Source organism: Scomber scombrus, chromosome 14, assembly GCF_963691925.1.
Source record: "Scomber scombrus chromosome 14, fScoSco1.1, whole genome shotgun sequence".
In the NCBI taxonomy this organism is placed as follows: Eukaryota; Metazoa; Chordata; class Actinopteri; order Scombriformes; family Scombridae; genus Scomber; species Scomber scombrus.
The window spans coordinates 25952227-25970319 of record NC_084983.1 but is presented as its reverse complement, the minus strand read 5'-3'; the positions used below and the strand labels follow the sequence as shown (position 1 = coordinate 25970319).

At 42.2% G+C, this 18093-nt stretch overlaps 1 protein-coding gene across 1 annotated transcript; it reads right to left on the bottom strand.

The window, feature by feature from the left end:
* Positions 1 to 202: 202 nt before the first annotated feature.
* supt6h (SPT6 homolog, histone chaperone and transcription elongation factor) lies at positions 203 to 18036 on the bottom strand. The gene is made up of 37 exons (XM_062433267.1): positions 17931 to 18036; positions 16623 to 16733; positions 16368 to 16532; positions 14744 to 14817; positions 14423 to 14600; positions 14241 to 14322; positions 13829 to 14084; positions 13525 to 13626; positions 13314 to 13427; positions 13095 to 13184; positions 12770 to 12912; positions 12474 to 12619; positions 12222 to 12329; positions 11770 to 12050; positions 11527 to 11681; positions 10901 to 11096; positions 10661 to 10800; positions 10407 to 10524; positions 10227 to 10303; positions 9979 to 10114; positions 9727 to 9864; positions 9204 to 9371; positions 8969 to 9096; positions 8612 to 8819; positions 8237 to 8384; positions 7824 to 7966; positions 7586 to 7726; positions 7175 to 7370; positions 6868 to 7013; positions 5787 to 5879; positions 5542 to 5655; positions 5266 to 5390; positions 4758 to 4870; positions 4585 to 4662; positions 4296 to 4474; positions 2974 to 3242; positions 203 to 2142 (listed from the first exon to the last, which is right to left on the bottom strand). The coding sequence occupies exons 2-37, from the start codon at positions 16720 to 16722 to the stop codon at positions 1950 to 1952; spliced, it is 5241 nt and encodes a 1746-aa protein (XP_062289251.1). The 5' UTR covers positions 16723 to 16733; positions 17931 to 18036; the 3' UTR covers positions 203 to 1949.
* Between the last annotated feature and the right edge of the window lie 57 nt (positions 18037 to 18093).

Genomic DNA, 18093 nt, shown 5'->3' with positions numbered 1-18093 from the left:
CTGGAAAAAAATCAGAAAGCTGGATGGTGTTAACACAAGCAAAAAGATGGGAAAAAATTCTTCACATTCTGTTCCCAGATAATCATATTTCTACCATGAAGGAAATCAAGAATGCAAACACACACACACACACATCACATGTCCATGTTTGTTTCCGAAAATTAGCATGAACAAGCCTGAAGAAGGGTTTAATATGAACACTTTTATTAAAGGGATCACAGGTAGAAAAGGTCATCAGCAGTGCCAGACAGAATTTCTCTCACGATCACCAACTGCTGCCGACAACCAATCACAGCCTCATTGAGAGAGATTCGATATATTAAATCTGGCAAGAGGCGTAAAACCAATTGAGTTTACTCTACCATGATACTCTTGCACACTGCAAAAATGAAGCACATCATTGAATACCAGCGCGGGTTGTTTGTACTGTGGCACAGCGGGGAGAAAAAAAAAAGAAAGGATGCATAAGTCAAATAGGGATGCAGTGACTTAAAACTGGGGTACGACAATCACAAAAAGATGTCTTTTCAACAATGAATTCATTCTACTGAAATAACTGCGTGCAGTTGAGAGTATTATACAGAAGTTAGGAATATAAACACAGTGGATAGTCAGTTTGATAGTATCGTCTGCTTATAGTGTTACGGTTTATTTTAAAATAATTAAAACTTATCCACTGAAACATCTTAATCTTCATAAATTTTGTGAAGAACAACACCTGTCCTGATATGTAAACTGCATTTTTTTGGGGGGGTGTTTAATCATCCCGTTGGATCTTGGACAAGTGGGAAGTGATACTATCTGGGACTGAAATGCAGCAGTGGTGGCGAATATAACTGGATGTCACGTTTAAGTAAACTTCGAAAGTTCCCCCTCTGACAAAAACTACCATGAACGCTCTTCTTGACAAGCGAGGTATGTCCACTTGGAAACTTTGTTGCTAAAATCAACAGATTTAAAAAGGTGGACTACATTCTTATGCATAGCCTCGCATGAATTTATACCAATTAACCAAAAACAAGCACTGTTACCTTTTGTGTGACACGACGTCCACTCATTATTTTCAGATAGAGTTTACAATACATTAGACTATCTACAGGAGCCAAACTACAGCCAACTGATCATAATACAGCATGTGGTACAGACAAGTAGTAAGTCAAGCTGACGTTAAACTTCCTCCTTCAATTCATTTTGCTTCTCAAATCAGTCTCGTCTCTCACACTCGGCGTGTGTGTTTGTGTTTGTGTGTGTGTGTGTTAAAAATGTGTAGAGCGGAAGCTTAAGATTCAAACAGGAAAAAAAACAAGTCTTTATTCATTCTGACGCATTCCATACAAAATTCAATTTCCTGATTGGCTTGGCAAGGCGCTCTTTTGGCAACGGTTCGCAAAAAACCCACCAACCCTTTAAAGAGGAAGTGTGGGTTCTTCAAACTGTAACTGTGCCCCTCTGTCAAAACCATTCATGGATCAAACTAAAACAAATCGCAAAAATAAGGATAGCAGGACAGCTCGTATGACAGTCTGTGTAGGTCCATATCCTATATGTAACTGCTGTCGGATATTTCAAGTTTTTTGTTTTTTTTCATTGTACTGACTTTCTGTGTGACATATACAGTGTTAGTCTGACTATACAAAATACTTTGTAGCCAGAGGAGTCGGCCGGAAGGGGAGGAGGTGAAACATTCGGGATGAGAGTGTAGACAGGAGGACAAGAGGAAGGAATGAGTTGAGATGGGCCATGATGCCAGACTGATGAACTGGAACTACAATAATAAGAGACGAAGAGAGCGTATGAGTGGAGTCAGCTGGATGGACTGTGGGACAGACAAACGGTGGAGGGTTGGGAGGGTTATCCAGATGAAGAAGCAGTACAAAGGATGGAGTTGGGCAGGGAGGGAGGGAGGGAGGGAGGGAGGGGGGGGATGTGTCAACGCCCCCCTACATGTCCTATCGATCCATTTCATCCAGCAGGGGTGTGGCGTCCCCGGCGATAGACATGGGTGTGCTCTCGATCATGGGGCTGGGGGATGGTCGTGGCGTCATCCTCTGGGTTTTCTTCCGTCCCTCTGCCTCTTTCTCCTTCAGCCACTGCTCCGCCATCTTGCCCCAGTCCACTGCGGAGGTGTTGCTGCTGCTCGGCCTGCGGGGAAGGAGGACAGAGAGGGAAGTGTTTTAGTAAAGAGACAGCATATGAAAGGAAGACAGGTTGAATGGCATACTGCTGCTTAGCTTTAAATGATGCAGATTGTGAGTTTAGCACCATCTAGTGGGGAGAAATAGTCATTCAATTTTACTGGTTGATCTGTGGACTTTACTATGAATGCAGCTGAAGGCTCAATTGATATAGAACACGTACATTTACACCATTTTTCTGTCATTTTGAACATTTTTTGCTTCTTTTGGCACATTTTTTATTTAATGTTCATTAAACTTGGTACATGCCATATTTAGATGACCCCAAACAAAACTCACAGAACTCTTAAACACAATTCGATTGCAACCAATTTTGTGAATATTGTAAATTTAGTAATAATAATAATACTTGATGCAATTTAGCCCACAGGGGGGCGCTACAGTAAAATTATACCATGACATTTCAACATTTCTGTTGTCTTTAGTGAAATGACACCTGCACACAGGAACTCCCGAGCATGTGTATGGCATATTAAAGCATGGCACCAATAGCTCCACCTCGTGCCCACTTATTAAATCCAATCACTTACGAACCATGAGGCAGAGTCATGAAATATATGGAAGACACCTCCCCCCTGGGTGTTTACTTATATTTAAGTGTGGTTAATAAAAAAATGGATTTGTTAAAATTGTGTAAAATTGTATAATGTCTTCTTTTGATTTTGAAACAATACAAATAATTGGGACTTCACACTTTCCACATCACTCTTTATGAATCATCAGTTTGGTTTCTACAGAAAAAGTAATTGTAAATTGTAAACATTCAGCCTGGACTTACTTTGGCTGCTGCTGTGGCGTCCGTCCTCTGGATGATGTGGAGGATGACGGCGTGCCCGAGGAGTGGCCGTGGTGACTGCTGTGGCCGTGATGGCTGTGGTGTGATGCGTGGCCTCCACCGTGTGGGTGGGCGTGGGCGTGAGAGTGTGAGGACTGTGGGGTTGAGCCAGGGTACTGCGGTGTGCCCAGGGCCTGCTGGCTCGGTGTGGTGTAGGAGTAGCTGGGTGTCATCATGGGCGTCGCAATGGGCTGCTGAGGTGTGGCAAACACCTGCAGAGGAAGAGGCACAGCTAATGAACTGGGCTCATTAAGGGACTGGAGAAAATCCATGTCATTAACTAAACATAATTAGCTCATTTTAAAGGAAAAGTTCCAAGTCTGTCTTAAAGGAAGAGTCAGGTGCTCACGTGATTTTTTGCCAATATAGTTTCATAATGCACTTTCAATGTAAGTGATGGAGGACGAAATCCACAGCCCTCCTTCATAATGTATCGAAAGTTTATCTAAATGGACTGTACTTATATAGCGCCTTTCTAGTCTTTTCGACCACTCAAAGCGCTTTACACTACAACTCATTCACCCCATTCACACACATTCATACACTGATGGCAGGGGCTACCACGCAGGGTACCAACCTGCACATCAGGAGGAAGCTAACCATTTACACACATTCATACACCGTTGGCACAGCGACGGGAGCAATTAGGGGTTAAGTGTCTTGCCCAAGGACACATCGACATGTAGACTGGAGGAGCCGGGAATCGAACCGCCAATCTTCCAATTGGAGGACGACCGCTCTACCTCCTGAGCCACAGCCGCCCGATATCTGAAGCTAATATGGGGTCTTCAGTCGTCCAAAATTGTCACATCTAGTCAATGTATTTTGGAACAGGAATACACTGTCCATCGAGACACTAAGAGGGGTTGTTTTTTTCCCCCCACAAAAAAAACGTAACTTTTGAAGACATTTTATTTGGCTAACTCCCACTACTGAAGCCAATTCATCTTTAAATAACACTACTTTAAAAAAGTGTTTAACAATAATGAGCTTCTTGGATTGAACAAATACAACTGTTTCATTAAAAACAACATAAAAAACAAATAACATCCTGTCTAATGCTTGACTTCTGACAGAAAGTATTAGGTTCATGAATCTGCAGAACAGGTCACCAGGGCATTTACAGATTATAAAGACCTAAACCAAATGTTGTGTTGGTCTCTTAAGAGCCACAAACATCTCCAAAACTCCAAACAGCAACTTCAGGTTTCCTACAACCTCTTTCCTTTCACAGTAGTTCTTAACTTTAAAAAAACTGCACTCACATGATAAGCAGAGGAGCTCCCTCCTCCTCCTCCTGTGCTGCCACCGTAGCCGTACTGACTGGATCCCCACTGTGCGGGGGTGGTGTTTGGGTTCTGGCCCTGGCCTGTGACTGCAGCGATCGCGCTGAACATCTGAGAGGTCATGTTGCGTGGGAGGGCGTTGACAGCTCGCGTCAAGTCTGGGGAGGAAGTAATATGTTAGGAGATAGAAGAAAAAAACGTCCAACAACTCTACTTGTACTGCCAGTGTGTAGATTTGTGTTTGTGGAAGGAAGAGAGCGGGACTGACCTGCAATGTTGATATTTGCTGGGGTTGCGTTCAGGGATGCAGGTGTCCTTGTTCGGCTGCTGTTGCTAGGCGTGATGCCTTTGACAGAGGAGAAAATGTTAGAAAATCACTCACTGTATATTTCAGCTGCTGTAAGATTAACACTATAACCCATAAATACACTGTTTTTATACCTGGAACAGGCTCTTGGTAATGGTCCTTAAACCAGCGGAATAACCCATTCACTGTAGGAAATATCTGTGAACGGTAACGGAAGCCGTCCGGGGTGATGGTCACATATTCAACGCTGTTAAATAAGAAAAAAGGAGAAATTGACTTTCAGTTCTGGAGGCATGTCAACTTTTCTGTCAATCAAACGAGTAACCATCTGATAGAAATGTGTTGGCAGTGGAGCAGCTGTGTGAGTGATTTGGCATAACAACTCTGATATGACTCAGACTGATTTAAATTTACAAATATGAGCTTCTGTAGCAGCTACAGACCTCTGCATGTCACCATATGTCACTGACATTTGTGAGTATTTACACCACTGAATCGTATCATCTGCTGTTTCTGTGGTTTCCAGTTTTAAGTCTGCTTCCACTGACAACAGTCTGATTTGTGTATTTGATATTTTCCACCTATGGCATCATTAAAGCGAGTAATCAGAAATCAGAGGAGACAAGAAACATTTCCGCTCACCGTGGTTTTCCACGAGGCTGGTAGCCCAGTATGAACTTTCCTGGCAGCTCTTTACAGGCCGAAATAAAGTAAGGAATAAAAGTAGGCTTCTCCCTCTTCGTCTTAACCAATAACTCCTCCATTTTCTATCAAAGACAGAACAAGACAAAAGAGAGATATGACAGATGCAACTAGAGGAAACAACAGGTAGTATATCGAGATGAAGAATATTATTCAAAAGACGACTAAACACTGTGAAATAATATGATGATGTAAAGAAAGACAATCAGCACATACCTCCTTGCTGCCCCAGTGGCACTCATGAAAGTATTTATGCCCCAGTAGATCTCGGGCAAATGATGCCATTGGCTGAATGTAGCGAGCAGTGATTTCATCCAGATCTTCAAACTCCTGCAGAGAATGAAAGAAAAGTCTTAAAGAACAAAAACAGCAGCTGCCACAAAACTGATGCTTCAGAATACGTTGTCTTCGTTTGTTTAAGACGCACAATTCTAAACAAAGAGCAAAAGGGAACAGCTTACTTCACTGTTGATCCAGAGCGTGTGCCCTAAGCTGAATGCATTCTCTTTGCCTTCTTCTCTCACATCCACGTGTTGGTAGATACCGTCAGCCACCTACAAAACATCACACAGGATCAGACTGGAATACACGGTGTCAAAAATCAAATGTTTAGTCAGTGTACTACAGGCCTACTGCTGGTTCCTAGTATCTCTAAAAGTAGAATGGGAGGCAGAGCCTTCAGTTATCAGGCTCCTCTCCTGTGGAACCATCTCCCAGATTGGGTCCGCGGGGCAGACACCCTCTCTACATTTAAGAGTAGGCTTAAAACTTTCCTTTTTGATAAAGCTTATAATTAGGGTCGGCCAGGCTTGTCCTGGACCAGCTCCTAGTTTATGCTGCTATAGGCTTAGACTGCCGGGGGACTCCTACTTCCATGATGCACTGAGCTCCTCTCTCCTCCTCTCTCTCTCTATCCATCCATCTATATACATTAACATTCATGTACTATTAATGCATCAATAACCTAAACTTCTTCCCCGGAGTTGTCTGTGCTTTCTCGTCTCACAGGCAATCTGGGCCTGTAGACGTCCGGATGACAGATTCCAGTCCCGGACCTTCTAGCTTCAATGTTGATTTCCAATGTGCTTCTCTCTCTCTCCTATTCTTCCTCTCTCTCCTCTCTACCCCAACCGGTCGAGGCAGATGTTCTCCCACTTTGAGCCTGGTTCTGGTTCTGAGGTTTCTTCCTGTTAAAAGGGAGTTTTTTCTTGCCATTGTTGCTAAGTGCTGCTCATGTGGGAATGTTGGGTCTCTTTAAAATTAAAACCTGAAGAGTACGGTTTAGAACCTGCTCTATGTGTAAAGTGCCTTGAGATAACTTTGTTGTGATTTGGCGCTATACAAATAAAGATTGATTGAGATTGATTGTACTATCTACATTAAAGTGCTCTCATATTGTGAGTGTACTTAATCTCCTGTCATCCGTTACTGTTAAGCTTTGCCTTTTGTTACCCTGCATCTTTTTTTCTGCATCCATCCATCCATTCAGGTGTTATTTCACCCTTTATTGCTCATCTGTACCCCTCTCTTTCTGTTTCTTACTTTCCAGGTGACGGTGAGGTGGTTCTCTCCCTTGCTGCTTGGTCTGATAATCAAGTCTCCTTGGTCTAGGGTCTCCATCATCTTCTCTGCCTGGTTGAAACTGATATTGTGGAAGTTGGGGTGGGCGATCACACGCTTTATGTATGCTGGAGAGAGAGAGAGAGAGAGAGAGAGAGAGAGAGAGAGAGAGAATGCAAAAAGCAGACAAATAGTGTTAGGATGCTATGATGTTGGATTAACTGTTGGGACAGTATTTTCAAGAAGCAATTTGGATTCAAATAACTCTTAATCCTGTGATTATACTAACGTGTTCGTTGCTGTTTCTTCTTAAGCTCCTCCTCGTGTTTTTGGTCTTCGGACTCTGTGTCAAAGTCATAGTAGGTGTCCTTCGGGAGCTTCCACTCGTTGGCCTTGTCCATCAAATCTGAGGTGCGGCATGTTAGGTCCACGCTGAATTTCTCAATGTCGATTTTCATGATGCGGCAGTGAACTGTCATGCCCACCTGAAGGAGCAGAGACAAGAAGAACACATAAGTATTACACAGATGCCATAATCGAAGGAAACAAAACAGGCAGGTCAGAAATTGATGCAACAATCAGTCACACATCTGTTGGGTTTGGATAATGCTACTGGTCCTACATTTTTGAAGGTGAGATTAAAAAACTGAAAAGTGACAGCAAAGCACATCCAAGGATGACAAGAATAACCATGTCCCACCTTCACCCTCTCCTCGGGGTGTTTGACCGTTTTGTCACTGAGAAACTTGGTGGGAATGAATCCCTGGACGCCGTTGTCTAATCTGGACCGCACCCCAATAGCCTGACCTGGACAGGAACCGCTGTCGAAGTGGTTCCACACCTATCAAAATGGAAAGAAAACATTTTGATATCAGACTCTCAGCTGTTTTTCCAATGTTCAGGTGTGAAATGAAACAAAGTCAGGTGGTCTCTGGTACCTCGCTGAGTTCTGGGAAGTTGTCCTGCTGACAGAAGGGACACTGCCACAGACCTGTGGAGTCGTTACGGATGGCTTGGTCGTAGCTCTCTCCCTGAGGCCGCCGGTGAGCAATACCAGTTACTATGCTGGTGATCAGCTTACCTGGAAATGCACAGTATGCAGAAGAAGGTATTAAAAACATCAACCATGTCAGTCTAAAAAATAAATATAAAACTACGTCAGAGTTTAATTTCTATTCAATTGGTGGCACTTCAAAAGCATCAGTTCATTTTAAAGGTCATGTGTTATTACTTAAGTGCCAACTGCTTAGGCTGAGTACTGAGAGTTGGGAATCCAATATGTGAATTATTGATCTTTGATTAAGTTTAATTCAAGAGATTAATGGGTGTGCTTCAGTGCAGTGTGTCTTACCAATATAAAAGGTCTCTGGAGTCTCCTTGGTGAGCATGTTGAACACCTCCTCAGTGTTTGGGACTCTGTAGGCAACTCTGAGGTCTTTATATCTGCAGCTCAACTCTGCACGGATATCATACAGAGTAATTCCCTTGTTGCCGTAACCCTGCAGGAATAAAACCAAGAAGAAAACAAAAATTATGACAACGCTTGGAGAGGTGAGAGGACGTAAAAGATGGCTTAAGTTTCTTATGGCTTCATTTTGTCAGGAGTCAAAAATTAGAGACTTTTATTTTTCCAGACTGTTTGATACATTTCTACAGTCAAAGACACACACACACACACACACACACACACACACACACACACACACACACACACACACACACTAACCTGTCTCTCGAGCTCTTCAGCGAAGGCATCCAGGTCCAGATCTTTGAGACGCTCCGGATTTTCCAAGATCTCCTCCAGAGCTCCAGCTGGGTTGGCGTCTTCTGCCGACTCATCATACTCAAGGGCGTCGACAGCCATCTTGCGGGCCCACTCATAAGTCTCAGGGTGGACACGAGACCCATCCAGAACCTCAATGTAGGAGTCAGTACTGTGTGGAGAGTTTAAGAGATGAAATGACAATGCTGATTCAAAATGACCTTTGCAGAGTGCTGAATGCTAGATCACACTTAAGGAAAACAACGTGACGTGATCATGCATGCAGAGAAAGGACGGCACAACACCCCGGTCTCTACGAACCTGTCTCCGAGCGATGCAGTGTCGATCTTGATGAAACCGGCACAGTTGATAAAAACCTTGGGCCCCATGTGACACATTGTGACCAGCTGGGTTCTGTTTTCCAGACGAGTGTTGTTCTGCTTTAGAATCTGCACAAAGAAATAGACCACGAAGGTTATGAGATCATCAGATCAGACACGATAATCACAGATGTGAGAACTTTATGTCTGCAGCACAAATGCAAAACATAATGAACCTTGAGCAGGTGGGAGCCCTTCCTCGGTCCCAAACCGCAAACAAACTGGACCAGGCTCTGAGTGTGAGGATGGGCGATGGCCTTGTTCACATCCACTCCAACCTCATTGACTCGATTGATGAATTCACAGTAGAGAGCACAGAGAAGATCCTCCTTCACCACATGTTCCTGAGAAAGAGAACAGAGAGGGGGGAAAAAAAAGACAGATGGTTTCACAAAGCTGAGCTGTATTAGTCATGTTTCACTTGATATCTACAAAGTTCAGTTTTAATAGCAATTATTGTTCAAATAGATGAGATGCCGGGATTCCCATTATCATCACCTCAATGTTCACTGATTAGTTGATACATTATCTATCTGAGTGGTAGACATAAAAAGGTAGGAACTGGTCCGAATTGTGATAAAACTGCCAAAAATCACATCTGCCAAAATGTCTAATTGTATCATTAAACAAAAATAATATTTTCTTTTTACTTCATGTCATAGAAAATACAAATATCCACCATTTTTTTCCATCTCTCACCTGCAGCGGGTGCAGTTTGAGGCAGAGAATGTCATCGTCAGTGCTGCAGACCTGAGCATACTCTATCAAGGGATCCTGGATCTTCCTGGCTATCGACACAGCCTGTCGCAGCAATGGAGGGTAATCCCTATAATCAACCTTCACAAACAGACAGCAGACGATCAGGGGAGAAAATGAGCAGTGTGAGGAATGAAAAATAATATGCTCTGCCACAGTAACCTCACATAGTAAGGTGAAGTATTAACTAGTTACCTCAGACTTCTTGCTGTTCATGTACAGTGTGGCCAATTCATTGTCAACAAGTTCCACTCCCACAGCTGGCAGAGAGGACTCTTGCTCAAGCTCGCTGATAGTCCTCTTGAAATCCTCCATGATCATTTGGGCATCTCTGCACACACACATGGGCAATAATTACAGAGAGAGTTTACACCTCAACTCCACTACAACTGTTCCAAATGTATACATGAAGCTTTCAGCATAGAAAGGAATCAATTATTTACCTGGTCTCCCCAGTAACAGCTACCACATGAGGTTTCTTGCTGGACAGAAACTTCTTTAGAGTTTCAATGTCGTGGTTCTGAGGATGACACACACACACAAATGAGTCAAGTAACACGTTCTTCTATAACAGAAAAACACAGTTAACTGCATAGAAGTAGTTGTTTTTTTTCTGTTTGTACCTTCTTCTCTCTCTCATCCTCCCTGAACGCATTCCTCCTTTTCATGAAGTAGGGCAGACGCAGGAAGTCCACCACCTCTCCTTCTCCATTGATCAGAGCACAGAAAACTGGAGTATCTCTGTCAGAGCACAGTTTGTACGTAAGAAGCTATGTTGTTATATAAGCGTGTCATCAAAACATCTTTTTTAGCCACAAACATTACAACAGTATATCTGATATATCTGGGATAAAATACAAATACTGTGGGCACATACCTGCTGGGTGCATAGGCAACACCAAGCACCCGAATGCCTTTGCCCTGACTCTCATCCATCAGATCATCGTCTTCCTCAACCTGCTGATCTGGCCTATAAGGACTCACCTTAAGCCAGTTATACAACCGGCGACAGCAGGACTACAAGAAGAAAAATGGAGTACAACAGAGAGTTCATAATGATTTCTACAGTTAAAAAACATACAAGCATATATAGTTTAACAATTTTCAGACAAATTACCCTGACAATGCTCTCCTTGGCCTCAGCGATCAGTTTGCTCTTGAGCTCCTTGGCCATCTGAGGGTAGAGGAACTGAGTAAGAGATCGCTCTATAGCTAAGGTTCGCTGCCTGTTCCACTCCTGCACCTGGTGACTGAACTCGTCCCTGTAGTAAAACTGTTTGATCTCATCAAAGTATGTCTGGTCCCCAGCGAACCTGAGGAGAAGCAGAGGGAAGGCACAGAGACATGCAGAGTCAGAGAGGAATGCTTCAATATTACCAGAGTCATAATTCAAAAGCTCTGTGTTTTGTTGACAACGATGCAGATAAAAACATAAGCTGCATCTTAAAATTTAAAAGGAATTAAACTCAGGGGACCTATCCTACTTGTCAACCCTCCTTTCCCCCCAACATCCAAACTAGGTTTCTAAACAGATGCTAAAAATGGCACAACACTTAGTTACATCAGATCCTGTACATGGCCAGGCGAAGGAAAGTGCATGAACAACAAAACAGAAATTAAACAACCTGGGAATATTTGCATATTTATTTGCCTCATCTGGTCGATGTAAACTAACTAAAACCCAGTCTAAATCCTATGTCTGTCACAAATGGTCTGGATTATGGAGTATCATTAAATACTTACCCTTTGACCCCAATAAGGTCTATGCAGATGTCAATGGTAAGCAGTCCCTCTTCCTCTGCCAGGCACATCTTCAAGAACTGATCCCCATTCAGCTCTTTTACAGCCTTGTTCTTCAGATACTTGAAGGAGTAGGCAAAGTGAGCCTCGTCTATCTCCTACAAGAAGTAAACAAATAGCACAGCAGGTTTAGGATAGTGTTAAGGAAACTGTTCTGCTCAGTTCAGCGATGAAATGTTTCAATACCTTTTTGCCTTTCTTCGTAGGCTTGATGTTGATCTTGGCCCTTTCCTGAAAGGTCTGTCGGAGGACGTGTCTGACCAGAGGTTCTCGAGCAATCTGCATGGCCACCATGTACCTGGTCCCTTCCAGCACAGCTTCAGGAGTGCTGAACTGACTGCAGACGTAATCTTTGGCCAGCTCTACAGGCTCAGCGGGGAACTGCTCTGTCTCGTGACGCTGGTAACTGTCTCTCAGATTTTCTCCAAACTGCTCTGGAGTCAACCCAAACTTTTTAGCCAGGCCATCTGCAGCAAGTAACAAACAGACAAAAAGTTAAAGCACAGAGTAAGGTAACTGGACAGGGCTGGTTTCCATCTACCCTTGATGTTATTCTGTTCATGGAATAAATATATACATATACCAGGGGCACTGAAACACTGGTATTATGGTGTGCAGGGTAAAAAACAAAGACTAACCGAGTCCTACGCTCTGACAGATGCTGTACATATCCCTGCGAGACGCCAGCTTCAGGTCAGGTGCTTTCTGTTCCTCTTCTTCTTCCACCTCTAATTCCTCCTCATCACCTTTAGGGGGGAGCCCATCAAAATTAGTCTTGTTGTTAATCATCAAAACCGGGCAAGCACTTGCTTCAATTACAACACAACAATTGTGGAGTATCCATCCATCATCATTTACAAAACTGGCCAATTGAGCAACATCCATCTTACCGTCCTCTGTCTCTTCTTTGATTTTCTTGACCCTCTTCTTGCCGCCCTTAGCGGCATTTTGCATCTTGGGAATATCTCGGCCATAGTACAGCAGAAAGTGGTTGTACACATCACCCAGCTCTTCGAGAGTCTGCACATCTTTCAGTCTACAGAAAAAGAGAAAATGGGTTTTAATAGGACAGAAAACAAGTAGCAAGGATAGGTGTATAGCACGGTTTATTGTATGTTTATTTCCTGCAGTCACAACCAAACACACTACGCAAGAGTCTCAGCCCTCCAGTGTAACAACAACATACCTCTCCATGTCAGCGGTGTCCAGAGGACGGATGCCGTCAGCTAAAGGTTTATCAGGGTCTGCAGAGATCTGCTCAAATTGGTAGGACTGCATCTTCCGGAACAGACGGGTCAGGTTCTGCTTGCGGGTCTTCAGTTGAGTCCACTGGTGGGTGAAGGTTGAAAATGTAAGTCACAAAACCAGAAGTAGCGTACAGATGTGAGGTTGAAGAGAGAATTATTCTGACTTATTTAAAATAATGTTGAAGAATTCCTTTAAATGTTTTAGAAAATGTAGACAAAATGTATTTAATAAGTGATTATTATAGGATTAGAAATACACTGTACCTTTTCATCCCACTGCCACACCTTCCACAGGTCATTGATGTTTAGCTCTGGCTCCACATATTCCTTCCTGTAAAAAGCTATGAATGGAACCTGGAAAAAAACATTGGATAAAATGGTTTATTTACAACAACAGCACAGTTTGCATCCTGAGAGGGTTAACCCTGAATGAAGGGAACAGTTGATGCACATCACATGTTTGAACATGAACTCACTATATACCTCAAACTGTTGATTCCTCATGAAGTTTAGAGCCTCTTTGATCTTGGCAATTGTGCTGGGGCCTTTCCTGCTGAAGTTTGTGGTGGTCCCTCTGTCAAGATAATCTGTGCTCTCCTGTTTAGGACAAAGAAAAAATGTGAGATCTGACTAAAAATCCAAGAAAGTTCATTGTGCGTTCTCTTTTTCTGAGTGTTAACGGCAAAGGTCGTACCTGCATGGAGATAGTTAGAGTGGAGAAGCCATGTCTGAAGATCCACTCTGCTTCCTCTTCCAACTCGTCATCTTCAGCAGGTTTAACAGGGATGGACCTTAACTAGAAGAGGGAGAGCAGAACGACATTCAGAAAGACAACACCAGGCAAACACAGGATAAGCAGCTTTGAAGACTTAACTTCTGATTTATAAATACAGAGAACATGGGTAAAGTAAAAGCAGTCTTTATAAACATATACGTCTCATATAAAAATGTAACAGTGCAAGCATCAAAAACACTGTAACAGATTAACAAACACACACCTGGAACCTCTCGGGCATGTCTGTGGAGCGGATCTCATTGTCTTGGTCAGTCATGTGACTACTTTCCAGCTCACTGGGCTCGTAGATCTCAAAGATGCTCTTCCTCCCTTGCCTCCTCTTGGTCTGTTTCTTGGGTCTGTCCCAGCCCTCTTCATCCTGGTCCTCTTCCTCCTCCTCACCCTGGTCGTAGGCATCCGCGTCAAAGTCAGCAAAGTCGAAGTCGCCCCCAAAAATCTCCTGGGCCTCCTGGAGGGCTCTGTGGGAGGATCAAGTGATGATGTATTTTTCTTAATTCATGTCTTAAAGCAGCTTGCCGTTTTAATAATGTTGAAAAAAAAGTTTCTTGCCCTACAAAATATTATTTTTTAAATGATAAAGCAGCAAAAGATTTAGTGTAAACCAGGACACTCACGCATCTGTGTATCCTGAAAATTTCTTGCCCCTCTTTTTGGTGATGGGTTGGCCATCATCATCCACAATAAAATCGTCTATATCTGTAGAACAAAAGTACAAATTTCCATTATCAATATTTTATTGACCTGCTTTTTAGATATTCAAACACAGATCTTAAAAAATCCTTCATTCCAGCCGTACCTGACTCCTCATCCTCTCCTTCCTCGTCATCTTCATGTTGCGGAAGAGGTTCATCGGCAGTCTCACCGTCCTCCAGCTCGCCATCTCCATCGGCATGGAAGATCTCATCTGCGATCAAGTCCTTCTCATCATCTTCTTCATCGTCGTCCAGTGTTTTCACACGGTCATATTTCTTCTTCTGTAAAACACAAAAGGTTCAGCATCAGCATTACTAGCTTAGACTTTTTCCAAGAGTACAAAAATTAACTGGAAAGATTGGAGGTTGAGCTTAATGTGAGAAACTTAACTACAGAGAAAATAGTGATGAAAAACGATTCTTACCCTTCGTTTCACTTTAACACCCAAGTTTTCCTCAATAAGGTCAAGATCATCGTCATCCAGGTAGTCGTCATAATCTGCAAAGAGGATAAGTGTCAGCTGGAGAACACAACTTCCAGGCTTAACAGCCTACATTAAAAATCGCTTTCAAAAGCAAAGTAACATCATCAGGTGTTTTTTCCCCCCTTCAGCATCAGCGTCTATCTGCCTCCAAATCTTACTCCTAGTACCAAAAACTGAAAGTATTAATATTTCATATCCTGGATCTCACAATTGTGATACTTTTTATGAGATAAGATACAATAGTCAAAGTCAAATGCTTTTGTATAAGGATGCAAAAAAAAAGGAAAAAAAGAAGTCCATTCAGATATGTATCACACTTCAACACCACGATGACTCTATGCCCATATTTTTAGATGGCACGGATATGTTGGGCAAAGCAAAAAATATGAAGGACGATTATACATCACAAGCAGCACCTAGCTACGTTAATGCAACCAGTATGTGGGCGCATGTGGCTCCACGGCATACAGAGCTGAAAGTAGATGAAGACGAAAAGAGGCAAACTGTTATTTTACCTGGCGCCACCGATGCCAGAAATATGTTCGAGGTCTGTTCTGATTAATCAGAAATGTGTTCCTTCTCACTCATTAACTCATTAACTCATTAAGAAGTATAACAGGTCTGGTGATACTTCTCGATTTGGCACTTTCACAATCAATTTTGTATTATATTAGGAAATCAGTGTTGCTACAGACCCCCAGAAAAATACCAACATGTAATACATTTGATCATTTCTGACTCTTTAGTACAGCGTGTGATGTGTGTTCAGTTGTTGTACACTGTTGTTGACAAGCCTGTAGAAATCTTAAGAGTCAATTTTAATTGCAGCAAGCATTCAGCATCCGTCATTTACTGAAAACACTGCTAAGACATAAAGGGATTTTGAACAACTGACTGGGTAAAGAGATTCTGAATAAATCAGGCAAATCTTTTTACAGACTCCTGAAGGATTTAAAAAAAAAAATAAAGTAACATGAAGCAATTATTTCAAAGCAACCTTCTAATCTTCTAAGGGGCAACATTAAATGAGCGAGTACACAGAATCTTCCATTTTTTCTCTCATTCATAACGAGTCTCTTTATATTTTCCTGTGTCATGCAATGATGAGGGAATTTTGATACCAACAAATGTTCAAATCAGTGCTCACCTTACCTTACCTACATGAATATATTATTTTTTTTGAAGTACGAAATGAGACAGCACTAACACTGTAAATAAAGAGTGGACTTAATATTCAGTAATAGAGAATGGACACTTCACAACCAACTGTAAATGTGCTGTTTTTAGCTTTTTCAGCAACAAAGCATGAATATATTTTACAGTAAATGCAATGATAGACCACTTACAAAGACAATTAATCAGTTTTGGTGTTTTTTTTGTTATTGAGAGCCATGCAGGGTGCTGATGGGAGCTCAAAGAATAATGTGACCCCCAATATGATTTGGCTAAAACAGCAACCGACATAGAAAGATTCCAGGCCAGCAAAACCTTTACATTCAGTCCAACCTGCAACAAGACACTGTCTAATTGTTGCTTAACTCTTTAAAACATCTGATGAACTTACTGCGCTTTTTACGTCGATGCCTAACTTCCTCTTCGGAGTCACTGCCACCTCCACTTTTTTTTTCCTGTTCTTCCTCTTCCTCCGGCTCCTCATCTCCATCATCAATCAGTCCACGTAAATTGCCTCGCTCATCCTGATCCTCTGTGTTCTCTTCTTCTTCTTCATCTGTTCAGAAATTACAGATGAGTCCACCACACTTATCACACCGCCCCACCTCTGAAACCCATACAAAGAACCAAACGATTCAGGTCTTACCATCATCCTCCATAAACCTCTGGGTTTTCTTGGGCTTTAGGTCTTTCTCTTCAAACTCTTCCTCTGATTCCTCAGCCTCGCTCTCAATGAAGTCCGACATGACTGCAGTTCCTGAAAAGAAGTGCACAATGTTGTTAGCCAACTTTCTAAACATCAGCCACTCATTATTTTCTACTTAAATACAAAATCACACACAATGACTCATGATATATATTTTTAACACTGTGCTGTAACTGCCCATTACACCCTTTAACATCCAGTTTCCTTTAATTTCTCCTTTAAGGAGCTTCGAGGTTGAATAATTATTTTATTTCATACTGACAGTACTGCATATATATTCTTCATCAACTTGCTCCAGCTCTTCCTTGATGCTCTATGTTGACAATGTGTGACATCTTTAAACCCAAGACTTTTATGGCTGCACCTTTCCATCATCCACTTTGTCCTCTAGATATTAAAATAAGGCTGTAGATTATCTGTCACCTATCATGGGTAATATTTGCTCAATATGACTTTTTTTTTTAACAACTTGATCATAACAGTGATATTTCACCTGGTGAACACATTACAAATAAAAGCTTCTTGGCATGACCCCATCATTATTCAGTGTTTTAGCTTATTGTTCTTGACAAGCAATATTAAATCTGTTAAATAATAATCAACAACGCTGAGTGTGCACATCTTAATTCGAGCTGGTGATGCTTTTACACGCTTGAATAGTGTTATATGTCAGTAAATTACAAAAATATAATACAATAACCTAGCAGGACACCTTAAGATGTCGCAATGCGCACACACACACACACACAGAGAGAGAGAGAGATGGCAGACTAAACACACTGCTTGCTCCCAATCTAACGCTAACACAGCATATCCATATTACTCCTTTAATGTAACATTAGCTGGTGAGCGACAAACCACGATGTTATATTAGAAAATACAGTAACTAAGGTAAGCTATTATCAACCACCAGCTAGGCTCAAGTTAGCTTGACTGCAACATTTCACCTAGCAGGTTAGCCGGTACTCAAATTTCACGTTGCCCCTTTTAAACAATAGTGTAACTAACAATACGATAGCACACAATGCAATAATAAACGAACCTAATGCACAGACATACAGCGAGGCCTCAAATTAGCCAACTTCGCAGTCTAACGGTATCTTAATCAAGGCTTTGGCGTCTCACAGCGCGTTAGCTTAGCGTTAGCTTAGCATTAGCTAGCTACCACAACAACAGCTAACTGTTTTCGCCAGTTTTTAAGCAGCGCAACGATAAGTTCGCAAAAGGACCGTGTGAAATTGGACTTACACGTCTCACCGCGGTGGTATAGTCCGTATAAATATTTACAGTGTTAATGGGGTTGTGTGGTGTCTGTTTTGTGTGTCGGGGGAGAGCTGTTGTACTTGTAAGAAAAAAAAATGGCCGAGAATGAGCGGCGTGATGACAATTCCGGGATGTGGTGAGAGGAACT